The sequence below is a fragment of the Pituophis catenifer genome, unplaced genomic scaffold, assembly GCF_029215685.1.
Source record: "Pituophis catenifer annectens isolate HBS135680 unplaced genomic scaffold, rPitCat1.0.hap2 SCAF_2, whole genome shotgun sequence".
NCBI lineage: Eukaryota > Metazoa > Chordata > Lepidosauria > Squamata > Colubridae > Pituophis > Pituophis catenifer.
Genome location: NW_027256882.1, coordinates 287,329,262 through 287,356,210, shown reverse-complemented (window position 1 = coordinate 287,356,210; position 26,949 = coordinate 287,329,262). Strand labels below are relative to the sequence as shown.

Below are 26,949 nucleotides of genomic sequence, written 5' to 3'. Positions count from 1 at the left end.
ATATCTTTTTAAAAAGATCACCGCTGCGGTCATACATAAAGGGCATCTGGGTTGGTAAAAACAAGCAGCTTTATATACTTTCATCACTGCATCAACATTTCATACTAGTCCTGGGCTAAAAAGGAGAATATTTGTAGTTCAAGGTTGAAATGAGGGGTCCTCTCTGAGCTTGGTAGTTTTTTTTACAGACGTTTCATTACCCAACTAAATTACATCATCAGTGCTAGTAGGGAAACGCCTACATTACCTAGTTGGAGTTCTCCTAGTCCAACCCCCTATTCCCGTGATGGCGAACCTATGGCACGCGTGCCACAGGTGGCACCCAGAGCCATATTTGTGGGCACATGAGCGTTGCCCTAGCTGAGCTCCAGCGTGCATGTGTGCTCTGGCCAGCTGATTTTTGGGCCTTCCAGTCCCACCAGAAGTTGGGAAATGGGCTGTTTTCAGCCTCCGGGGGGCCTCTGGGCGGGTGTAGGAGGCCGTTTTCGCCCTCCCCAGGCTCCTAGAAAGGCTCTGAAGCCTGGGGAGAGCAAAAAAACAGGCCTACCGAGCCCACCAGTAATTTTTTGCCATTGCGTGCCAAAAGAGGGAGCGCGAGAGTCGACGCATGCATGCGTGGGGGGTGGGATATGGGGCATTGAATTATGGGTGTGGGCACGGGCACCCATGACCTCCCCACGCTCCCCGCGCTTTTGGCACGCGACAGCAAAAAGGTTAGCCATCACTGCCCTATTCAAAGGGCTGTCCAATCTCTTCTTAAAAACCTCCAGTGATGGAACATCCATAACTTTTGAAGGCAAGCTGTTCCACTAATTAAATGTTCTAACTCTGAGGAAATTTCTCCTTAGTTCTAGGTTGCTTCTTTCCTTGACTAGTTTCCATCCATTGCTTTTTGTCCTGCCTTGTGGTGCATTGGAAAATAGGTTGACCCCTCTTCTTTGTGGCAGCCCCTCAGATACTGGATGACTGCTATCACGTCACTCCTAATCCTTCCTTTCAAAAACTATACATAGAAACTATACATATCCAGTTCCTGCAATCGTTCTTTGTATGTTTTAGCCTCCAGTCCCCTAATCATCTTTGTTGCTCTTCTCTGCACTCTTTCTAGAGCAGTGTTGGCGAACCTTTTCGGCATCGAGTGCTGAAACGGGAGCACGTGTGCACGGGGGAGTGCCGGAAACCGGAAGAGCAGTTCCCTGGGGTGCAACAGGAGGGAACGTGGGAAACCGGAAGAGCAGTTCCCTGGGGCGCACAGGACGGAGCGTGGGAAACCGGAAGAGCAGCTCCCTGGGGCGCACAGGACGGAGCGTGGGAAACCGGAAGAGCTCTCCCTGGGGCACACAGGAGGGAATGCAGGAAACCGGAACAGCAGTTCCCTGGGGTGCACAGGAGGGAACGCAGGAAACCGGAACAGCAGCTCCCTGGGGCGCACAGGACGGAGCGCAGGAAACCGGAACAGCAGTTCCCTGGGGTGCACAGGAGGGAACGTGGGAAACCGGAAGAGCAGTTCCCTGGGGTGCACAGGAGGGAGCGTGGGAAACCGGAAGAGCTCTCCCTGGGGCACACAGGAGGGAACGCAGGAAACCGGAAGAGCAGTTCCCTGGGGCGCACAGCACGGAGCGTGGGAAACCGGAAGAGCAGTTCCCTGGGGTGCACAGGAGGGAACGTGGGAAACCGGAACAGCAGTTCCCTGGGGTGCACAGGAGGGAACGCAGGAAACCGGAACAGCAGCTCCCTGGGGCGCACAGGACGGAGCGTGGGAAACCGGAAGAGCAGCTCCCTGGGGCGCACAGGAGGGAGCGTGGGAAACCGGAAGAGCTCTCCCTGGGGCACACAGGAGGGAACGCAGGAAACCGGAAGAGCAGTTCCCTGGGGCGCACAGGACGGAGCGTGGGAAACCGGAAGAGCAGCTCCCTGGGTCGCACAGGACGGAGCGTGGGAAACCGGAAGAGCTCTCCCTGGGGCACACAGGAGGGAATGCAGGAAACCGGAACAGCAGTTCCCTGGGGCGCACAGGACGGAGCGTGGGAAACCGGAAGAGCAGCTCCCTGGGGTGCACAGGAGGGAACGCAGGAAACCGGAACAGCAGCTCCCTGGGGCGCACAGGACGGAGCGTGGGAAACCGGAAGAGCAGCTCCCTGGGGCGCACAGGAGGGAGCGTGGGAAACCAGAAGAGCTCTCCCTGGGGCACACAGGAGGGAACGCAGGAAACCGGAACAGCAGCTCCCTGGGGCGCACAGGACGGAGCGTGGGAAACCGGAAGAGCAGTTCCCTGGGGTGCACAGGAGGGAACGCAGGAAACCGGAACAGCAGTTCCCTGGGGTGCACAGGAGGGAACGCAGGAAACCGGAACAGCAGCTCCCTGGGGCGCACAGGACGGAGCGTGGGAAACCGGAAGAGCAGCTCCCTGGGGTGCACAGGAGGGAACGCAGGAAACCGGAACAGCAGCTCCCTGGGGCGCACAGGACGGAGCGTGGGAAACCGGAAGAGCAGCTCCCTGGGGCGCACAGGAGGGAGCGTGGGAAACCAGAAGAGCTCTCCCTGGGGCACACAGGAGGGAACGCAGGAAACCGGAACAGCAGCTCCCTGGGGCGCACAGGACGGAGCGTGGGAAACCGGAAGAGCAGTTCCCTGGGGTGCACAGGAGGGAACGCAGGAAACCGGAACAGCAGCTCCCTGGAGCGCACAGAACGGAGCGTGGGAAACCGGAAGAGCAGCTCCCTGGGGCGCACAGGAGGGAACGTGGGAAACCGGAAGAGCAGTTCCCTGGGGTGCACAGGAGGGAACGCAGGAAACCGGAACAGCAGCTCCCTGGGGCGCACAGGACGGAGCGTGGGAAACCGGAAGAGCAGTTCCCTGGGGTGCACAGGAGGGAACGTGGGAAACCGGAACAGCAGTTCCCTGGGGTGCACAGGAGGGAACGCAGGAAACCGGAACAGCAGCTCCCTGGGGCGCACAGGACGGAGCGTGGGAAACCGGAAGAGCAGCTCCCTGGGGCGCACAGGAGGGAGCGTGGGAAACCGGAAGAGCTCTCCCTGGGGCACACAGGAGGGAACGCAGGAAACCGGAACAGCAGCTCCCTGGGGCGCACAGGAGGGAGTGTGGGAAACCAGAAGAGCAGGTCCCCGCCGCGCATGCACACACTGGGAAACTGAGCTTTCAGTTTCCGGTGCGCACATGCGCACCGGTCACCTGGTTTCTGACACGCACGTGTGCACGAAGACCAGCTGGCCGGCGTGCATGTTCCCGCCGGAACCCAGAAGAGCAACGGGCGACGGCTGGCGTGCCCAGAGAGATGGCTCTGTGTGCCACTTCCGGCACGCATGCCATAGGTAAGTTGGCCCTCACGGTTCTAGAAACTCAATGTCTTTTTTATATTGTTGTGACCAAAACTGGATGCAGTATTTCAAGTGTGGTCTTACCAAGGCATTATAAAGTGGTACTATCACTTCACGCGATCTTGATTCTAAAGGTAAAGGTTCCCCTCGCACACATGTGCTAGTCGTTCCCCACTTTAGGGGGCGATGCTCATCTCCGTTTCAAACCGAAGAGCCAGCTCTGTCCGAAGACGTCTCCGTGGTCATGTGGCCGGCATGATTCAATGCCAAAGGCGCAGGGAGCGCTGTTACCTTCCCACCAAAGGCGGTCCCTATTTTTCTACTTGCATTTTTTTACATGCTTTCGAACTGCTAGGTTGGCAGAAGCTTGGACAAGTAACGGGAGCTCACTATTCAAGTGATTGTTTCCTCCAATCCAAGATCCCTCTAGCAGTTACTACTATTGAGCCAGGTACTACCTATTCTATACCTGTGCATTTGGTTTTTCTAAATTTAGAAACATATTTTTCACACCATTGAATTTCACTGAATTTCATTCATTCATCTTCCTATTGAATCAGGTACCATACCACCTACTCTATATCTGTGCAGTTGTTGTTTTTTTTCCAAAACACTATGACAGTGGAAAAATGCTTTTAAAAAACATTTTCAGTAAAACAAATCCGCAGTCAGTTCTTACTCTGCATCAGTGATGGGTTCCTCCCGGTTCGGTCCGGTTCAGCCGAGCCAGTAGCGGTGACGATATGACGTCACCAAACCGGTTCTCCCCCCCCGCCCTCCCACCCCCCCCATCCACATTATTCTTACCTTTTATTTGGTCCCACCCCAAATCTATTGCTGCCTCCTGAGTCCCAGCTGATGACTAGAGGGAAAAAAACTGTTTAAACTCTTGCCGTGGGGCTTCAAAGGGCCGTCCTACAGATGATCAGTGTTAAAAGCAAACAAATGAGTTGGGTCGTAAGTGCAAGGACCTTCCAGAAATGACTCTGAGCAGCTAGCCACGCCCACCTAGTCACATGACCTCCAAGCCACACCCACAAAATAAGCCACGCCCACAGAACCGGTAGTAAAAAAATTTAGAACCCACCCCTGCTCTGCATCGTAATTTCAGATCGGTCTTACCTTCCCAATGTCCATCGTATCCAGAGTAAAGATATCTATCCGGCTACGTTCAAAGTAATTTCCTAAATCGTTATCAGAAACCAGCAGAAGTTCCTTTTTGGTGTCTGCTTTCTCACCATACAGCTTGATCAAAACCTTTGAATCTGAGCTGGCTCCTGGAACATCTCCTGTCTTAATACTGATGTGATAACTGATATCTGTAAATATATTAACATTTGTACACGAGAGACACGATCATATCCTGCAAAAGTGTGAGCTTTTTTTCTTCCAGGGATGATCAAAGCAGGGGGGGGGGGAATGAAGTTTTTTTTTTGGGGGGGGGGGAGGGAAATGCAAGAAATCATAAATTTTAGAATAACAGAACTGGAAGGGATCTTGGAGGTCTTCTCATCCAACATCTTGCTCAAGCAGGAGACCCTATACCACTTTAGACAAATGACTGTCCAGTCTCTTAAAAGTCTCCAGTGATGGAGCACCCACAATTTCTGAAGACAAGTCATTCCATTGATTAATTGTCTTCACTGTCCGGAACTTTCTCCTTAGTTCTAGGTTGCTTCTCTCCTTGATTAATTTCCATCCACTGATTCTAGTCCTGACTTCAGGTCCTTTGGAAGATAGGTTGACCCTTTCTTCCTTGTGGCAGCCCCTTAGATATTGGAAGACTGCTATCATGTCACCCTGTAGTTATTCTCTTCGTTAAACAAAGATGTTTAGGGGACTGGAGGCTGAAACATATGAAGAACGGTTGCAGGAACTGGGTATGTCTAGTTTAATGGACAGAAGGACCAGGGGTGACATGATAGCAGTCTTCTAATATCTCAGAGGCTGCCACAAAGAAGAGGGAGCCAAGCTATTCTCCAAATCACCTGAGGGCAGGACAAGAAGCAATGGGTGGAAACTAATCAAGGAGAGAAGCAACCTAGAACTAAGGAGAAATTTCCTGAGAGTTAGAACAATTAATCAGTGGAACAACTTGCCTCCAGAAGTTGTGAATGCTGCAATACTGGACGTTTTTAAGAAGATGTTGGATAACCATTTGTTTGAAATGGTAGAGGGTTTCCTGCCCGAGCAGGGGGTTGGACTAGAAGACCTCCAAGGTCCCTTCCAACTCTGTTATTCTATTCTATTCTATTCTATTCTATTCTATTCTATTCTATTCTATTCTATTCTATTCTATTCTATTCTATTCTATTCTTATTCCAGACATACCCCAGACATACTAACTAAGCTTGTTTGAATACAGCCTCTAATTTTTTTTTAAGTCAACTGATTAAGCATGTTCGACGATATAGTCAGTATATAATATGATGATAGTAATTATGTGAACTCTACACATACATAAGAAAAAATCATAAACCTCTGAACGAATTTTATCACGCATAAAAAAACTGAGCAGTGGTGAACTCAACAGGAGAGAAAGTCCTTTTTTGCAGCTGTTAGGGGATGTCATTCAGCAAATAGAAATGATAATATATATATATATATATATATATATATATGTTTCCCGAGAACTCAAACAAAACGACAAGCTTGGTCCATAGAGTCACGTGATAACAAAGCAAACTCACTTTCCAGCATAGACGATCTCCCATCTGGAACCAACTCTCGAACGATCTGGCCATCGTCCTCATTTTTGTCAAGCCATCTGGTTAGCAAATAAAATGTAAGTTATCTGCTATTACCGATCAAATATCAGGATATGTAATTCTGGGAGGGGTGGTGTGTAGTGAAGGAAAAGCAGCGTGTTTAGAGTGATTTTTTTTTTAAATCACTCTAAAAAATCAGAATTTAGAATAAAGAAACAGATTATTGGCATACTTGTAAAGGAAGTACCACACGTTACAAAATTCAGCCCCACAGCCTTTGAATTCCACTTTCTAATCAGCATGTAGATTTACTAAAAGCGAGAGAGAGAGAGAGAAAAGCATTGATTTGTAGCCAGTTAATACCATAATGATTTCAACTCATTAAAAAATCTTCTGGTGTGGAAGGTTGAGAAGTGACTTAAAAGTTCTAAAATATGTGTAACCAGTGGCGAGATTCAGCCGGTTCAGGCCGGTTCAGGCCGGTTCAGGCAAACTGGTTGTTAAATTGCTGACTGGCCCTGCTCCGCCTCTTCCAGGAGTCCCCACGTGCCCCATTGTGGCTCCCAGGTAAATGCAGGGAGGCCTACTAGACCCAAAATGGAGTGCGGGGGTGCGCCCTGCCCCCCCCCCCCCATGGCCTGTTTTTGCTCCCAGGAGGCTGCAGGGAGGCCTACTAGGCCCAAAACAGGGCGCGTGGGGGTGGCCCGTTTTTACTCCCAGGGGGATGCAGGAGGCCGAGTGCTGCCTATTTCACTCCCTGGCCACGCCCACCATGGCCACGCCTACCCAGACGGACCTTAGGGCAGAGAACCGGTTGTTACATTATTTTAATCCCCCACTGTGCGTAACACCATTTGATCTAACTCCTACCATCCTATATTCCAGATACTCTTTTTTAATACACCAAGTTAATTTTATACAAAGTTTAAAACCTGTTGTTTCGCTCCCACGTCCATTTGTTTCATTTCTAGGTTTTGTAAACAAGAAATCAAGGCGAAGAGTTCTTCAAGTCAAGTTCAATCCTGTCGATTTTCATAGACAACAATCTAGATGGTCATATCATATTTTTTTTTTTGGCATGGGAATGCAAATTATCTGTCATTGCCTTCTACCCCTATGGACAGGGAGATGATAAAACTCGTAGCTTTTCTATAGTCCAGTCTTCAACCTTGTGAGTTCTTGGTGCTCTCCCAGATCAGACTCTGCTCAGCTTTTTTTCCAGATCAGCCACAGAATCATCGTCAATGAAGGTTACTTTAATGGTGGATTGCAAATATAAGCATACAGTGATGTCTGAGGCAGGAGATTAAAAGTGGGTCATCAACCAAACAGAAACGGGTTCTGTTTAAATCTTATGTACACTACTTAAAAGAAATAAGACAGCTATTGTGACTGCTCTAGATAAACAATAAGCAATCATTAGTAATTTATTCTGATGCATGGCTTTGAATTTAGTGTAGATACAATTTTGCTGGATAGTGTCAGTCATTTTAAATGGTTTTGGAAGTGTGTTTTTTTAAAAAAATTGATATTTGTTGTTTATGTAAAATGGCTCACAGAAGACTTCCAATGAAGGTTTTTGTTGTTGTTGTTGTTGTTTTTCTTAGGGAAGACAGATCTATTTGAAGGGGGAACTAGTTCACCGAAAAACACTTTTAAAGACTAAGTTGACACTCAACTTATACAGGTGTCCTTAGTTACCTGCAGCATTTTGGGAGTAGAAAAGAAATCTTATATCTCAACTGATTTTTACAGTTAACCGCCTACCTACAACAAGGAAGTAAGATTTACAAAAGATTTCAGAATATTTGAACTGTGTTTTAGTTTCTTGCAATTCAAAAGAGACCTAAAATTTAATTGGTGTCTTTTGTTTTACATAACAGATGTTCCAGTGCAATAGTATCTTGTGTACTTATATTGTGTATACTCATCTGAAAATTCTCTTAAGATCTAAGATGGTTTCCTGATAATCAAATTATAGTGGCTTCACATGAACAGAATTAGAAAATCTATTTATATAAGGCACCACACAGAGCAAACAAAGAGTACAATCACCATGTGCTTTACTGCTCAACTATTTAACTGGAAATCTCTCCTCAGAACATTAAAAAACATAGATTATATCTATCGATTCACACTAAATACCGCCATCTACTGGCTAAATAATTCTGTAGTTGCAATACAAAATACATTCTAACATGTATTCCAACACAAAGAGAGATAAATATGGACTAGGAAATGCATCCATATTAAACTCATCCACTTGCTACACCTATAAAGTGTTACAAGATGCAAAGGAAAGAGGAGAATTCAGCTTTCTGGATTAAAAATTTTATTTTGCAGATTTTTCTTTGAATGAAAGAATGGGAAGCTGTGAAATAAAAGACTTTTAAAATTAGATGAGCATGGATCAATGTTTGGATGGCATGTTTATGGTACAATAAAATTAAAGTGGATTTTAAAAACTATTTTATTAGATGTGCCATATTGAGAATGTAAATAGATATAAACCCAGGCTGGGGCTGAAAAACTTTTATAGATGTCAGCAGAAGAAGCATTTTACAGAAGATAAAAACGGGCAAAGATGAATGGTTAATGCACTAGGAATTATTGGAAAATCACTAGTGGAATATAAAATTAAATCAAGAGAATAACTAGTGGCAGAAGGATATAATTCTCAATGGGAAAACCTATTAAGTACTTAAAATGAACACAAACATATGGTATGAAGCAAAGAAAGAATTTGAACTGCAATTGTGTACAGATGATGAACATGTAATTGCTAAAATTTATGAATTTTTGTTGAAATTTGAAATGGAAGAATGGGTTAAAGAGCGTATGATAAAGTGGGCTGGGAATTGTGATTATAATATACAGATGGATCAGTAGGAAAATATGTGGTCGAAAGGGTTAAAATTTATACTATGTGATGATCTTACCTTTTTTATTTTTAGTGTTGTGTATCATTGTACATTTTTAGTGTTTAGTGTATCATTGTACACAGGACATGGGGGCTCAGTGGTTAAAGATACTGAGCTTGTCAGCTGGAAAGGTTCGAAACCAGAGGTGGTATTCAGCTGGTTCGGACTGGTTTGGGCAAACCGGTAGTAGCAACCTGCGGGTAGCACAATTCCGTCCTATATTGCTGTGGTTTCGAAGCCGCATGTATGTGCAGATAGCGCATGTGTGCGAATTGCCATGTTGTTTGACATTGCACGCATGCATGGACGGCACGCATGAGAGCAAAGCGAGCACACCTGTGTGCATGCTCACATTTCCAGTGCCGGGCGAACCAGTGGTGACAGAATGTGATGCCCACCTCTGTTCGAGACCGAAGTGCCACATGATGGGGTGAGCTCCCGTCCATTGCCCCAGCTCCTGCCCACCTAGCAGTTCAAAAGCACGAAAGATGCAAGTAAATAAATAGGTACCACTTAGGTGGGAAAGTAACCATGCACCTTGGCATATAGTCATGCTGGCCACATGACCACAGCTTTTCGGACAAAGCTGGCTTCCTCAGCTAAGAAATGGAAATGACCCCAGAAAAATTATCTACAATGTATAGAAGCATGATACACATTGATACAGAAGGTTTTAAAGATTAATATTCAGTGGATACCAGAACCTTTCCTTTTAGGACTGATGGATACACAATTTAAAAAAAAAGGCTTGGAAGATTATTTCAATATATGATTACTGCAGTGAATCTATTATATACACAACGATAGAAAGATTCAGCTACGCGCCATGGGAGAATGGCTGGTGAAATTTGTAGAATTTGTTGAGATCGCCAAACTGACTTCTTTGATTAGAGAAAGATCATGACTGACATTTGTCAGTGATTGGAAACCTCTTATGGATCTTTTGCATGAAAAAGAAAATGAGTTTGTGACTTATGATTTTAAAAAGTAGAAAGAGTAGGTTATTGAAAGAAAGGAATTACAAAGTAATCTTAGAGAAATTTGGTTATAATTTTATACATATCTACCGAAAGGAAGATTGGAAGCCATTTCTTTATATTTCTTTTTATGTTTTCTCTGATTTTATTTTTCTTTTTTATCTCTCTTTTCTTTTTCCTTTCTCCTTTTTTCCCTCTTTCAACTTACTATATTTTAATATACTTATTATACATATAAAATCATTTATTAAATAATAATATGATTTATATTGATATTGTTTCCTGATTGCTTATTTGTACCCTATGACTATCATTAAGTGTTGTACCTTATGATTCTTGACGAACGTATCTGTCAGATGTAAATGCCTTATTCCCTAATTTGTAAATAGTATATGAATGGGATATCAGGGGTTAACTTATTCTTCAATTCTTAATGTATTCATAATTCACCACTCCCACTCATGGCTCCACCCATTGTATATATAAGGAGCCACCTTCACCCTTTTCCTCGCTTCTATCTGTGAATATTCAGTGAATATAGAATGCCTATTGTAAATAAAAGGAAATATATTTAAACCTTTAATTCCTACTATTATTATTGAGTCTGATCCTGAAAATATTGCAACAAGCTGGTAGCAGAGGATGGTTAATTGACTCAATAAATACTTAAAAATGTCTAAGAAAGATAGGCCCAACACCAGGGCCTACAGCAAAGAAATGGAAACAGAACAAGAAATAATCAACGAATCCACAAACGCAATTTCGAGAGAATCCGAAGAATACACCACTGAAGACGAAGAAATAATAGATGAAAATGATGACCAGGAGGAAATCGAAATAGAGAATAACGAACTCAGGTCAGAGATATTAAAACTATTAAAAAACCAGAAGAATGATGAAAGCCTCATCGCGAATCTCCAAGAAATGCTGAAGAACAGCGGAGCAGCGAGAGAGAAAAACATCACTAATGAGAAACCTAAAGACCAAAAAATTGTGAGTGATATGACTACAGAGAAAGTCATTACGAAGAAGAAAAAATGTGATCCCGCGCGAAATTTTGAATGGCAGCCATCTTGGTTTCAACAGGCCTCCAAGGTGAGCGAAGCAGAGCCAATCAAAATGCTCAGTTCAAAATTTCTGGCGCGAAAAACGTTATCAGACAACGAAAATGAAAAAGAGGATTCAAACTCCTCGGAAGAGCCAGAATCAGAAAGTGAAGATGACTCAACGAGATCCCAAGTAAAGTCAGCAATGAAAACGCTTCTTGCTGCATTTGGGCCAAAATTAAAAATTACCAAAGCGCCACCGAAGAAGCAAGCGAACAAGCCGATACCTCAAGACCTGCGCGCTCCCATCCTGACTTCGAAAGCGACGACGCCCGAACCCAGAGAGCCCTGTCGATTCCGCCCTACACCACAGACCGAAGCAAGTGCCAACGCCCCCAAAAGAAAAAGAAGAGCAGCCGCGGTCATCAGAACTCCCAAGGCCGAACCAGAGACCAACTCGTCTGAAGAGGAGCAGAGCGAGCGAGCCGCAATGGAGAGAACCTTCCACGACGACGCCAAAGAAGAAATGGACAACGCGCATGCGCGAAACTACGTAGATGGTCCGGAAAGACATGAACTGGCGAGAGAACCACGCAGACTCGTTGCGAGCATCCCCATGCCGTTTTGCAATTTCCTACACTTGCGAGACCACGGACTACCTCAGGTTGTAAGTAATGGACAAAATAATGTGGGAAACTTACCCAGTGACTTCCCAAAACTAAGGGTTGATGGCATTAATTTGCAAGAATGGTATCAACAGCTCCAGGTTGTCTTTATGAAGGAAAACTTACTATTTTTTATCACTAGTCCCCCAAGAAGACCTTGGACTTTAAAAATAGATTGTTTACACCATAGAGCATTTTTCTTAATAATATCTAGTGTGTCTCCTGCAATGTATCATAGCATCAAACCAAATTTGACTGTTTCAGAAATAATTCAATGCATGTTTAATTTGTTTCACAGCGACAGTGTAGCTACCACCACAAGAATGTCTAAGGATTTCTTTTCATCTAGGGTAAAACCAGGGGTTTCCATAAGTGAGCATTTAATATCTTTAAACAAAATAAGAGCTGAGCTGCATTTGAGGGGGGAAGTGATTTCAGACCAAACAATGAAAAGTGTTATTATCAACTCACTTGATTCATCATGGGATAGTTTTATGTCACATTTAGACACTATCAATCTAGGATATTTATCCATAGAAAGTCTATCCAACAAATTGATAGCAGAAGACAATTCAAGAAAAAATCGTTCTAGCAATCACACAGAGCACAAACCTTTTAGGAAAGTAGCTTTCCAAGAAAAATATAATGAAACATTTAAATGTCACAATTGTGGATCCAGGGAACACAATAGAAGAGATTGTCCCAAAATTTCAAAGGAAAGACATAGGTCAGAATATAGGAACAAATACAATTATAGACAGTCTTCCATAGATAGACATAGATATAGAAGCCCACCAAATTACAGAGAAAATAGAGGGGGCAGAGAAAATTCAAAAGAGAGAAAATCTGGTTCACTGAATGGACTAAATAAACAAGACAACACTAAAATACAACAAAATGAGAACAATAATTGGCTTATTGATTCTGGAGCAACTAATCACACCACTAATAACAAAAATATATTGTCTTCATTTACAGAAGATAAATTTGTAATAAAGGTAGCTAACCAAGAAAAGGTTCAAGTATTAGGCAGAGGGAATGTGACCTTGCCTGGTCTAGGAAAAATAGAGGGGGTATTGTTAATACCTGAAATACCTCATAACATACTAAGTGCCATAAAACTAAGTAGAGATTCTGACATTAATATAGTTTTCTCAAAGGGAAAAGCAACTTTAGAGAAGAATAAAATAAATGTAGGCACTGTGATGATTAAAGGAGGCCTACCCTATCTGATAACAAAAGAAAAATGGTTGCATAACATTGATTCAAATACGGAAGATTGTATTGAAGCAGATGATGAAAATATTAGTAACAGTGACAATGATGAATGTAAAATATCTCATGATCACGCAGATGCACACAATGAAAAAAAACCAAAAATAGGTAAGCCAATTCATGATGAGTGTGCTCACATCTTACATAGGAAGTTAGGACATGCAAGTTTTCCTGTAGTACAAAAAATGACTGAACACGCAGAAGGTGTCAAAATAAAAAATTGTGAAAACTATTTGGAATGCTCAGTATGTAAATCTACAAAACTAAAAACTAGTCCCAGGCCAAGAAAATCCACTAGATCAACTAACAAAATTTTTGACTTAGTACACATGGACCTAGTTGGCCCATTAACTCCATCAATCACTTATAGAAAACGTTACTTCCTGACAATAGTAGACGATTATAGTCACTATGGGTTTGTTTACACATTAAAACACAAGGATGAAACCTTTCAAAAATTTAAGGAATTTTACAAACGCATAGAAACACAACACAATATCAGAATAAAACAAATTATGACAGATAGGGGATGTGAATTCATGTCTAAAGAATTCTCCCAATGGTTAAAGGATAGAGGAATGCTACATTACACGTCTAGTCCATTTTCTGCGTTCCAGAACGGGATTGCAGAGAGGAAAAATTCCACATTACAAACCATGATTAGGTGCACATTAGAGGATGCTGGCTTAAGCAAACAATTTTGGTCAGAAGCCTTACATTATTCAAATTACACACAAAATAGAACCTGGTCCAGTATTGTAAATAAGACACCATATGAAGTAATGTATAATAGGAAACCAAAATTAGCACACATGCACATATTTGGAGTCACTGCAGACGTACACATACCTAAACAGTTGAGAAGAAAGGGAGAAAACGTATCCAGAAGACTCAGATTTATGGGATATGAAACTGGCACCAAAGGGTACAGATTCATTGATAATAATAACAAATTTATAGTTTCCAGAACAGCTGTGTTCCATGAACAGGCCAACTGGTCTAAATTACATCTTAATGAAATATTTCCAAATAAATGCAAAGATACAAAATCTCATGAGGAAGGGACCATAGAAAAACAAAATATCAACAAATATAAAAGCAAAACCAAAACTTGGACAAATAGTCAACACAAAATAAAGACAGACACACTAACAAAAAAGGAAGCAAGATATTTGCATGACAACAATAGCAAACCTGAAAGAGCCATTAGGAACAACAGAAATCAAATGCCAAATAAATACAGAGATTACATAATGCATATGGATGGTGAATCAATAACACCTAATACATATGAGGAAGTGTTAAAACTTCCTCGTGAAGAAAAAGAAAAATGGGAACTAGCTATGAAAAAAGAGATGGAAAGTTTGCAAGGATTAAATGTATTTACACCTGCAATTGCACCTAAAGATAAAACAATTATTGGTACCAGGTGGATATATAAAATTAAGAACCTAGAAGGAGGCAATACTCTATACAAGGCTAGATTAGTTGCACAAGGTTATGCACAAAAATATCCGGAGGACTATACTGACACGTACTCCCCCACAGTAAGAACAGAGAGTGTCAAAACAGCTCTAGTAGTAGCATCTGCACTCAATCTTGATGTATTTCAATATGACATACAGACTGCGTATCTACACGCAAAACTAGATAAGGAAATATATGTAAGAGCACCTCACAGTCAATACACCAACAAAAATGAGATTTGGCTATTGAACAAGAGTTTATACGGATTAAAACAATCTGGTAAAAGATGGTACGATTGCTTGGTAAAAGTACTTAAGACCATGGATTTCAACGCTACCACTGCTGATAACTGTTTCTTTGTCAAAAAGGGTGATGATTACATTGAATTTGTATTGATTTATGTAGATGACATTTTATATATAGGAAAACACAAAGAGAGAAGAGAAACTTTTGTAAATAAGCTAAATGAACATTTCTCGTTGAAATCTCTAGGTAAAGTAAACAAATATCTTGGTGTCCAAATTAATAAGACTAGAAGGGGATTCAAACTTACTCAGAGAGATAAGATTATTGAACTTCTAAATAAATGCAATTTAAACAATGCCAAACCCTGTGACACTCCTATGCAAACTGATTTTCTTAGAAATACTGATGAATCTTCTCCTGAATTCAAGGATAACACATTTTATAGATCAATCATAGGTTCACTTCTTTATATATCTAATTGGACTAGACCAGATATCGCCTTACCACTCAATTTATTATCCAGACACGTCAGCAAACCAACAATGTATCACTGGGAAGCTGTTAAAAGAATTTTAAGATATCTGAAAAGTACATTAGATTTTTGCTTAGTATTGGAGCCTAGTGATAATAAAGAACCAAAGCTTGCATGTTACGCAGATGCGGATTGGGCTGGAGACATATCATGCAGAAAAAGTACTTCTGGTTATATTTTTCTCTTAAATGACTGTCCAGTTTACTGGTACACTGGTAAACAAGAACTAGTAGCCACTTCAACGACAGAAGCGGAATATGTTTGTTTATCCAAAGCTGCAAATAACCTTGTATGGTTTAATGATTTAATTTCAGATGTTTGGAAAAAACCTGCTTTACCTTTTGTTATGTATGAAGACAATAAAGCAGCCATTGAAATATCTAGATCCGATGCCATTGGACAAAGGTCCAGGCATATAGACATAAAATTTAAACATGTGAGACAATTGTCTCAAGATGGATTTATCAAAGCAGTGCATTGTGATACTTCGGAACAATTAGCTGACATATTGACAAAGCCTTTACCTTCTAAACAGCACAAATATTTAACTTCTAAATTGTATGTCTTGTATTGTCCTGAATCTGAATGTAATTGGTGTTGTATAGCGAATCGGCATTTAGAGGGGGATTTGTCAGATGTAAATGCCTTATTCCCTAATTTGTAAATAGTATATGAATGGGATATCAGGGGTTAACTTATTCTTCAATTCTTAATGTATTCATAATTCACCACTCCCACTCATGGCTCCACCCATTGTATATATAAGGAGCCACCTTCACCCTTTTCCTCGCTTCTATCTGTGAATATTCAGTGAATATAGAATGCCTATTGTAAATAAAAGGAAATATATTTAAACCTTTAATTCCTACTATTATTATTGAGTCTGATCCTGAAAATATTGCAACAGTATCTTTTCTTTTATGTACACTGAGAGCATATGCACCAAGACAAATTCCTTGTGTGTCCAATCACTCTTGGCCAATAAAGAATTCTATTCTATTCCATTCTAAAACAATTTCAAAAATGAAAGAAGGAAGTTGAAAGAGGATGTCTAACCTTGAAAATTTTAAAACCGGTGGACTTCAACTCCCAAAATTCCCCAGTCCACCATGCTAACTTGGGAATTTTGGGAGTTGAAGTCCAAAGTCTTAAAGTTGCCATAGTTGCACACCCATAATGTAGACCACAGTACTTGAAGATTAATTCTATACTATTTAAACAACAACAGATGAAGGCAATTAACATGATTGTTTAAGCAATGACATTTTTTGTCTCCCACTGAAATGTAATACCGATGTGCAAACTAGCATTAAAAAAAATCATGGCAGAAGGATCATATTTTCCCAGCCTCTTTAGATCATCCACTAATTAAGGATGATCATTCTTGGCTATGGCAGGTGATAGATCTTCTTTGTGGCAGCCCCTCAAATAATGGAACACTTCTGTCATGTCACCCCCTAGTCCTTCTTTTCTCTAGATTAGCCATACCCAATTCCTGCAACCGTTCTTCATATGTTTTAGTCTCCAGGCCCTTAATCATCTTTCTTGTTCTTCTCTGCCCTTTTTTTTCCAAAGTCTCAACATTTTGTTTGTTACTTGAAGAACTGTTGTAACTTGGAGGAGATTGATGCAACTGAATAGAAATAGAGGAAGAATGTAAGAAAAATATGTGGCGGTGGGGACACAAAAACCACAATGTGTTTTAAGAATAGAAGTCTTTGAAGACTTACTTTCCTTCCAGCATCCCACAATTGTGGCCAGAGTATCTATGTGTTTTGCCAATCTTGTTGAAGTACAGAACCCCATTACAGCGGTGGGAATCTGTAGGAAGTTAGCACCCACCCCTTTCCTGGAAGAGTGAAATATTTTAGGAAATATGAAAAAGACAGAATATTATATTTCCCTGGATGAGAAATGGATAAGCATATTTTGAAGCAGCTCCCATCTTCCTGCCCCCACCCTTTGTCAATGGGCCATTAAGGCTTGGGCCAGTCTATTCTACATAACAAAGATCTACCTCCTTCATGCAGAGCCATAGTAGGAATTGCCAAAGATCCAACAAAGATAGGATTAGCCCTCTACACAATAGCAGCAGAAACTCACCACATGTGACCTGGGAAGTACATGTTACCATCAGCCAGCAAGGCTAACTAAGACCCCCACCCCCTGGGAGTCTGACAACCAATAAGGATACTCTTTCGGGGCCCCAATAAATGCAAAGCCAGAGAGAGCATAAAAACCTGAGGATTTACTGTATCTGCCCCTTTTCTGTTCAGGAACTCAAGCCATGTGATCCTGTCCACCATTAAACCATCTTTCCAAGCAGTCTCCATGTCTCCAGTGTCTTTTTCCCCACTTGGAGCAGAACCTAGAAGGAGGTTTCTTCCAACAAATCTAATGACTAGGGATTAAATTACTACACTGGTGAAGATTTCTTAGTCTTCTTGACGTCTTCTTGTCTTCTTGACATTTGTCTGCGCTCGCTTCTGTCACACACTCTCCAAGACAGTCCACTGTCCCTTTAACAAGTTTTTGGGTTCAAAACAAACAGTTCAAGACGACTGTCAACAATTCTGCTCAGTTACCAATTAATAACGAAGTCTGCTGTTTTGATAGGCAATTTCTCCTGGAGCTGCTGATTTCACAAGTTGACGTTTCTGACGCTAAGCAAGAATCATTTCATACTAAGTGGGTGGCATCCAAATGTTCTTTGTTAAACACTGAGCATTTTGTCTAAACAGTTTGCCGTGCTGCCACCAATTGCCTCCCACCGGCCAGTTCGCTCCCACAGAGAGGGCCTCCTCAGGGTGCTGTCGGCCAGACAATGTCGGCTGGCAACCCCCAGGGGGAGACCCTTCTCTGTGGTGGCACCTGCCCTCTGGAACGACCTACCCCCAGAGATTCGAGTGATCCCAGACCTCCGGACTTTTCGTCGGGCCCTTAAAACCTACTTTTTTCAGTTAGCCGGGCTGTCCTGATTTTATGGTTGGTTTTAAAATTTGATATTGATTTTAATTGAAATGTTTTAAATTATGGGCCAAATTTTATTTAATAATTTTAAATCTATTTTAACTTTTGTGTATGAATGTTTTATATTTGGCTGTTCACCGCCCTGAGTCCGGAAGGAGAAGGGCGGCATAGAAATCGGAAAAATAAATAAATAAATAAATAAATAAATAAATAAATAAATAAATAAATAAATAAATAAATATCCACTGAAGAAAGTTGGACAGTTGGACCCACAATTCTCTGCCGGTCCTTGATTGGAGATCATGAAGGCACATTTAGAAAGCATTTCACACGGAGACACAAGGGATTAGGAAGAAGGAATTTATGACAGGATGCATGTAATCTGGCCATCTTCAGAAGAAATGTCATTGAATTGTGTTTAGTTCCTAGTCTTGAAGGAAATAAACAGGAATGTAATTATAAGAATGTCCAAGGGGCAGCATGGAATCTTATCATCACTATTAGTGATTATTATTGTCTCAATTTAGGGTCCTCTAAGGATGTTGGTTAGGGGACGCGGTGGCTTATTGGCTAAGATGCTGAGCTTGTCAAACAGAAGGTTGGCAGTTCAGCGGTTCAAATCCCTAGCGCCGCGTAATGGAGTGAGCTCCCGTGACTTGTCCCAGCTTCTGCCAACCTAGCAGTTCAAAAGCACATAAAAAATGCAAGTAGAAAAATAGGGACCACCTTTGGTGGGAAGGTAACAGTGCTCCATGTGCCTTTGGTGTTGAGTCATGCCGGCCACATGACCACGGAGACGTCTTCGGACAGCGTTGGCTCTTCGGCTTAGAAACGGAGATGAGTGCCGCCCCCTAGAGTCAGGAACGACTAGCACATATGCGTGAGGGGAACCTTTACCTTTACCTAAGGATGTTGGTTATGCTCTCCCACATCCTGAGCTGTGGGTATTAAGGTATTAAAGAGTATTTTGAATCTTGACAGTCTGCCTACAACATTCCTGTGAAGAACTGGTGTTAGATCGAAGATACTGGTTGAAATAGCTCTACTGCAATAAAGTTAAAGCTTCAGAGTCGTCGTTCAATAATATAGGATATGATTTTATCATATTGCTTTCATCATTCTTGACAATATAGGAACCTTGAATCAATCCACGGTTCAAATCCCATTGGTCCAATCAAGTACAATGATACCTCAATACTCATCGTTAGCTGGTTCCGGGAATTGTGATGAATACCAAAAACGATAAGTACCAAACCAATTTTTTGCCATAAAATATAAGGTAATGAGTTACAAGCAGTGGTGGGATTCTGCTGGTTGAACAAGCAGTTCGGTGATCGCGCGCTTTGCACTCGTGCACAGTTTTACAAAAACTTACCTTCCGCGTTACTGCTGGGGAGTAACACAGCTGAGGTGCGGCAATCCGCTCTGCTGCGCAAATCAGCTGAGAAGATATAAGTCAGTAAAGCGCAGGGGCGGTTGGGTGGGCCCAGCTGATTGTCGGAGCGAACCGGTTTGCTTCCAGCTGATCGTCGGAGCTACCGATTCGCCCGAACCGGTAGAATCCCACCCCTGGTTACAAGTCAGCTGACACCGACAAGTTCTAGCTTATGCATTGAATATCAAACACACGATGAGTACCAGGACACAATTTTTCACCTCAAAATGCATTGAGTACCAAATTCAATGAGTTTCAAAACCAGTTGAGTACCAAGGTAGCACCGTATTCAGTTCTCAGTATTAAGAATAATACATTCTTAATAGAATGTCCACCATCTCAAATGGAATAAATATATCTACTCTTCATCCTTTTTTTTTTTTCTTCAAACAGAGGCCGTTTTTCCAATTTAACGATTCTTAATTCAAACGAAACCAAATGGATTGTTCTCCACAAAAAAAATGCTGCTTTTCAGCAACATCCTTGCGGTAGGTTCAACCGTACTCAAAATCAAGGCGTCACATCGTTGTGGATCAAAATTAAGCTTTTCAATGCCATGAAAGATTCGGAAGTCTCCTTGACCAGCAGGCCTGGAATGGGTTTTATCCGAAATCTACAGGTCATGGAGATGTCTACTTTCCTTTATAATGGAGGATGCAGTTGGCTTGCACCTTGGTCTTAGGAGACCACAACGCAACCTACAAACAGAAGGCAGCCATGTTGACAGAGAACTGCGGGTGTCACCTTGGATTGGCTGCTTCCTCTGCAGGCTATCATGTGATTGTAACCTAGAAGGCCGAGATAATGGAGGTATGAGGACAGCAAAGTCATTTTTGTCGAAGGCAGCCATCTCCACCCAAAAGGATGATGGTGAGATCAGGGGTGGGCTGCTGGGAGTTCTCAGGGGTTTGGGAGCTAAGATTCTGTGCAGTTCGGAGAACCCCCAAATCCCACTCCTGGCTGGCCCCACCCACTCTGCCCCGACCCTCCCAGGAGTCCCCACATGGCCCGTTTTGGATGCAGGTAAGTGCAGGGCCCGCGTGGAGGCTCGGGGAGGGCAAAAAAGGGGCCTACCGGAGGTTCAGGAAGGCCGGAAATGGGCCCGTTTCCAGCCTCTAGAGGGCCTCCGGAGCCTGGGGAGGCTGTTTTCACCCTCCCAGAGGCTCAAGGAAAGCCGCTGGAGCCCGGGGGCAAAAACACCCCCTCCGCCATGGTGCAGGAGGCCAACTAGGCCACACCCACCATGGCCACGCCCACCTAGCAACTGGGCAGAGAATTCCCTTGCTAAAATTTTTGAAGCCCACCCCTGGGTGAGATGAATTACATTCTTCCCCTTATGCACACGGAAAAAATACTAACCCATAAAGATGACCCCAAAGTGGTCTAGTAGTTAAAGCACAGGACTAGAAAGCAGGAGACCATGGGTTCAAGTCTCGCCTTTGGCATGAAACCAGCTGGATGACCTTGGGGCAATCACCAACCGACTGAGAGTTCTAGTCCTGCCTTAGCCATGAAAGTTGGCCGGATGACATTGAGGCCAGTCATTTCTCTGCCCATCTATCTCTCAGGGTTGTTGTTGTTGTTGTTGTGGGGAAAATAAAAGGAGGAAAGTATGTTGGATATGTTCTTGGGTTGTTTGTAAAAACAATAAAGGTGGGATAAGTTAAATTGAATTGAATTAAATTAAATTAAATTAAATTTGCAGTGAAAACAACCAAACGATCATCTGCATTCATCATAAACCTATTTTATCTTTTCTCCCAGAAGCCTGAACCTCAGTTTCCTACACATAAAGCGGGATGGTGCTCAAATTTTAGGGGGAACAGTGAAGGTCTTCATTTGGCATACCATATCTATAAAACAGGGATCTCCGAACTTGACAACTTTAAGACTTATGGACTTCAACTCCCAGAATTCCTCAGTCATCCATCCATGGTTAGCTGAGGAATTCTGGGAATTGAAGTCCACAAGTCTTAAAGTTGTCGTTTTGGACATCCATGCTATAAAAGTATGTTTATTAAGTAGGTTACAAAAGGATTCTGAGCATTTGCCATCATTCAGGCGACAAGAGGAATAGCAAATTGAGGAAATACATAGTTTGGGTGGGGATTTTTTTTAAAAAAGGGACTATTTTTTTTAATTTAATTTTTTTTTTAATTTTTGATTTATATGCTGCCCTTCTCCGGAGACTCAGGGCAGCTTACAATGTGTTAAGCAATAGCCTTCATACTTTTGTATATTTATACAAAGTCAGTTTATTGCCCCCACAATCTGGGTCCTCATTTCACCTACCTTAGAAAGGATGGAAGGCTGAGTCAACCTTGAGCCTGGTGAGAATTGAACTCGCAGTAATTGCAGGCAGCTGGATGTTAAATGCTGCCTTAGGAGGCATTAGCCTCCTATGCCACTCAGGCGCCTTTTGAAAATAATCCATTCACTGAAGGGCAAGTTTAGGGCATGGACTAATTTTTGTGATTGGAGGGTTCCCTTTTTGTAGTTTAGAAGTTGGCACATCCATAATGCTAATGAAAATGCTGGAAGGTGCTCAAGTCAGATGAGACCCCAAAAAAATGTCTATAGGTAGTCCTCGACCTACGACCATAATCGAACTCAAAATTTCTGTTTTTTTGCCCCTTTTTTGCCCCTTCCTTGCCGCAGTCAATTACTGCCGTTGTTAAGTTACTAACACCACGGTTGTTAAGCAAATCTGGCTTCCCCATTGATTGGGCTTGTCAGAAGGTCGCAAAAAGAGATCACATGACCCAAGGATTTTGATCACATGGCCGTGCGGATGCTGCAACGGTCATAAGTGTGAAAAATGGTCATAAGTCACTTTTTTAAGTGCCGTTGTAACTTCAAACAGTCACTAAAAAAATGATTGTAAGAGGTGGAGTAGCCTTACTTGGTCTATTGCCTATTTGTTTTGCATATCTATATTATAGGATGGGAGATAGGAACTACCGTATTTTTCAGAGTATAAGACGCACCTTTTTTCCCCCTAAAAGGGGGTGAAAATTTAGGTGCGTCTTATACACCGAATGTAGCCCTGCCCACTCACTGGCCCCCACCCTTTGGCCTCTGCCTCCCAGCAATTTAGCTCCTAGCAGCAAACAGCAAGAAGAAACAGCTCCTTTCAGCTTCAGCACAGCCTAATTAGCACAAGTTGATGGAATCAGCCTCCCGACTCTCAGCTGATTTGCTCTCAGCTGTTTTGCGCAGGGCTCTGCTGCTTGCTGCAAAGAGGTAAATTGCTGGAGCAGATTTTTTTTTTCCTTGTGCTAAATCAAGCTATGCTGAAAATGAAAATGAAAGTAAAGCAGGCTGCTTGCTATTTGCTGCAAGGAGGCAAAATTGCTCAGAGGCAGATTTCTTTTTCTTCTTTTCCTCACCAAAAAAGGTAAGTGCGTCTTATACTCCGAAAAATACGGTAATGCATTTTTCTTTTCTTTTTTTTTTAAAAAAATGTCTTAAAGAGACAGTTAAACTGCACGTATATGAAATGAAGATTAGTTTCCCTCCCAATAATTAGCTTTAAATGGAAAAGTCATCTGAGTTTCACTGAGAATATAGTAATGCAAAGAAAATTGTTTCTCCATGAGAGATGGAGATAACTTCGGGGTTATCTTCCTTGGGGGTAAATATATTTTTAAATACTTTTTTTTTTCATTTTGTTGAAGAAAAAAGCAGGGTTATTTGCAGGAGTTTTTGTTGCCTTAATATTCCTTTTTTTCTCAGGATTGGAACATCTTGGTTTTGAATTTCTGTTCTTTTATGTACTTTATTCCTATTCTCCGGGGTATCATAAAATATGTCTGTGGAGATTTTCAGTCATCCAGGTCATGGTTGTCCCAAAGGTGCTTTTTCAAAAGGCAAATGGACTTTGTTTTTTCCTTTGAAGACATTTCGCTTCTCATCCAAGAAGCTTCTTCAGTTCTGACTGAATGGTGGAGGATGGAAGGATTTACAGATTTTGACAGGTTCTGGAAAACCGGTAGCGGAAATTTTGAGTAGTTCGGAACTGGCAAATACCATCTCTGGCTGGCCCCAGAGTGGGGTGGGAATGGAGATTTTGCAGTATCCTTCCCCTGGAATGGGGAGGGAATGGGGATTTTACAGTATCCTTCCCCTGGAATGGGGAGGGAATGGGGATTTTACAGTATCCTTCCACTGGAATGGGGAGGGAATGGAGATTTTGCAGTATCCTTCCCCTGGAATGGGGAGGGAATGGAGATTTTGCAGTATCCTTCCCCTGGAGTGGGGTGGGAATGGAGATTTTGCAGTATCCTTCCCCTGGAGTGGGGTGGGAATGGGTATTTTGTAGTATCCTTCCTCTGGAATGGGTAGGGAATGGAGATTTTGCAGTATCCTTCCCCTGGAATGGGGAGGGAATGGAGATTTTGCAGTATCCTTCCCCTGGAGTGAGGTGGGAATGGAGATTTTGCAGTATCCTTCCCCTGCCACGCCCACCAAACCACGCCCACCAAGCCCACCATGCCCACCATGCCCACCAAGCCACACCCACAGAACCGGTAGTAAAAAAATTGGAATTCCACCACTGATTTACAGTATATTTTTTGCAGTCATCTAGTCATTAGCACAACAACCAGAGGACTGTAGGACTATAAATCCTTCCATTCTCCACCATTCAGTCAGAACTGAAGAAGCTTCTTGGATGAGGAGTGAAACGTCTTCAAGGAAAAAACAAAAGTCCAGTTGTCTTTTGAAAAAAGCACCTTTGGGATAAAGTTATGAATGCAACTCTAAATTTATATATTGCTGGAGAATGAGGCAGGAAAGAGGTGGTAAGGCTGCTGAAGCTTGTACTTCGGAATGTATACAGCAGAAAATTTCCAAGTTTTAAATGTCACTGATATTTAAAATAAAATACAATAAAATCTCTGTACAGATTTTAAGAAATGCTGTCGGAGAAACATTTTAGTGATGCTGTCTTCCTACTTGAAAAGGAAATGTGAGAACGCATCTGTTTTCATCTGTGCATTTATGTTTTTATTATCGTGCAATTTTTGCCTGCTTGATTCCAGGACTACTGCAATGCTCTCTACATGGGGCTCCCCTCGAGGAGCACCCGGAGGCTCCAGCTGGTCCAGAACGCGGCCGCGCGGGTGGTTATGGGAGCGGCGTGGCACTCCCATGTGACCCCCCCTCCTGCGCGAGCTGCACTAGCTCCCGGTGGTCTTCCGGATGCGCTTCAAGGTTTTGGTTACCAACTTTAGAGCGCTCCATGGCATCGGACCGGGGAATTTACGAGACCGCCTTCTGCTACCAATAGCCTCTCACCGACCAGTACGCTCCCATAGAGAGGGGCTTCTCAGGGTGCCGTCGGCCAAACAGTGTCGACTGGCGGCCCCCAGGGGGAGAGCCTTCTCTGTGGGGGCACCTACCACCTGGAACGAGCTCCCCCCAGAGATACGGAGGATCCCGGACCTGCGCACGTTTCGTCGTGCTCTCAAAACTTTTTTATTTCAGCAGGCTGGCCTGGCCTAACTCTCCTCTTTTAAATTTTTAATTCGTTTGATTTTATAAATTGGGTGTTTTAATCTGTGTTTCGGCCAAAATATTTAATAATTTTAAGGGACTTTTAATATTTGTATGATCTGTATTTTATCTTGGCTGTTCACCGCCCTGAGTCCTCCGGGAGTAGGGCGGTATAGAAATTTGATTAATAAATAAATAGGTAGTCCTCAACATATGACCACACCTGAGACCTGAATATCTGTTGTTAAGCAAAGCGGTTGGTCAGCAAGTCGGGCCCAATGTTATGGCCTTTTTCGCCCTCTGAATCTTCAAAACTGAACCGCTATTCCCTTTCCTTAACAATCTGACATTATTCTTGACTCCAAGAGGAATAAAAATGCTTTCACGGCTCATACTTTGAGAGGGAAATGCGTTGTTAAGTATTTAAACATGTTCCCACCAGGCATTTCTTTGCAAGTTATTTGCTTAAAAGAATCTTATATTACGGGAGACCTTTGGATACTGAAATGTCAGGGGCTGTTTTGCCATTCCAGTTCATAGGTGGTGTAGCTCTCTTGTTTGAGTCTTTTTCTCACCTCATCCGGCAGCATATATAAATCACAACGAAGAGGGTTGGATGTGACCCTCCCAACATTCGTTGCTTAACTGTCCAAGATTGATTTTTTTTTTTTAATTTGTTGGTATAAATTGTGGCTTTCTCTTTAAGGTCAAAGTTAGACCCAGATGGTTGGTTTCTGTTGCATCCAGTATAGCACTACAATAAGGTTTTAATGTTGGGGGTTTTTTAAAATAAAAAATGATTTAATAAAGGAGAATGTTTGTAGCTGAAATGAGGGGATCTTGGTGCTCTCTGAGCTTGGTTGTATTCTTGCAGATGTTTCATTGTCCAAATTAGGTAACATCATCAGTGCTAAAAGGGTGTGGGGTTTGCAGGGGGGGAAGGAGGAGGAGGAGGAGGAGAAGGAAGAGAAGGGAGGAGGAGGAGAAAGGAGGAGGAGGAGGAGGAGAAAGAGGAGGAGGAGAAACAGGAAGAGGGAGAGGAGGAGGAGGAAGGGGAGAAAGAGGAAGAGGAAGAGGAGGAGGGAAAGGAGAAAGAAGGAGGAGGAGAAAGAGGAAGAGAGAGAGGAGAAGGAAGAGGAGGGAGGAGGAGGAACAGGAAGAGAGAGAGGAGGAGGAGGAAGGGGAGAAAGAGGAGGAGGAGAAGGATAAGGAAAAGGAGAAAGGAGGAGGAGGAGGAGAAAGGAGGAGGAGGGAGAGGAGAAGGAAGAGAAGGAAGGAGGAGGAGGAGAAAGAGGAAGAGAGAGAGGAGGAAGAGGAGGAGGAGGAGGAAGAAGAGGAGGAGGACAACAACAATGATTATGGGGTTCTTGGTGCTCTCTGAACTTGGTTGTTTTCTTGCAGATGTTTCATTGCCCAAATTAGATAACATCATCAGTGCTAAAAGCGTGTGGGGTTTGCAGGGGGAAGGAGGAGAAGGAAGAGGAGGACTATGGGGTTTTTGGTGCTCTCTGAGCTTTCTGGTTTTCTTGCAGCTGCTTCTTTACCCAACCTAGTGTGCTGACTCCCCCAGATACTTCCCCAGATACCTCTCCAGATGTCAGCTCAGGGTGGGGAGAATGAACTAGTTCCTAGCACATCAGGAGGGGAGTTGGTCAATGGCACTAAGCAGCCATCTGAGAGGGATTTGGCTGCAGCACAGCTGCAGCAGGACAGCCCTGAGGCTTCAGGTGGGGAAAGCATGCAGCTGGTCAGGGATGAGGAAGAGGAACTGTCTGCTGTGCTTGATCCAAGAACATATGGGACAGAGAAAAGACAGGAGCAGCAAAGGTCAGCCAGATTACTCGCGAGGAGGAAGCCTCGCCCTTCTTGGTGG

The 26,949-nt window shown here is 43.0% G+C and overlaps 1 protein-coding gene across 1 annotated transcript in view; it reads right to left on the bottom strand.

Moving 5' to 3' along the window:
- LOXHD1 (lipoxygenase homology PLAT domains 1) overlaps window positions 1–26,949 on the bottom strand; it is a 205,397-nt gene that overhangs the window by 104,206 nt on the left and 74,242 nt on the right. The window contains exons 15-16 of the mRNA XM_070934571.1: window positions 6,029–6,105; window positions 4,461–4,657 (exon numbers count right to left, since the gene is read on the bottom strand). Coding sequence (XP_070790672.1) covers window positions 4,461–4,657; window positions 6,029–6,105 — 274 coding nt within the window. The remainder of the gene's footprint in view (window positions 1–4,460; window positions 4,658–6,028; window positions 6,106–26,949) is intronic.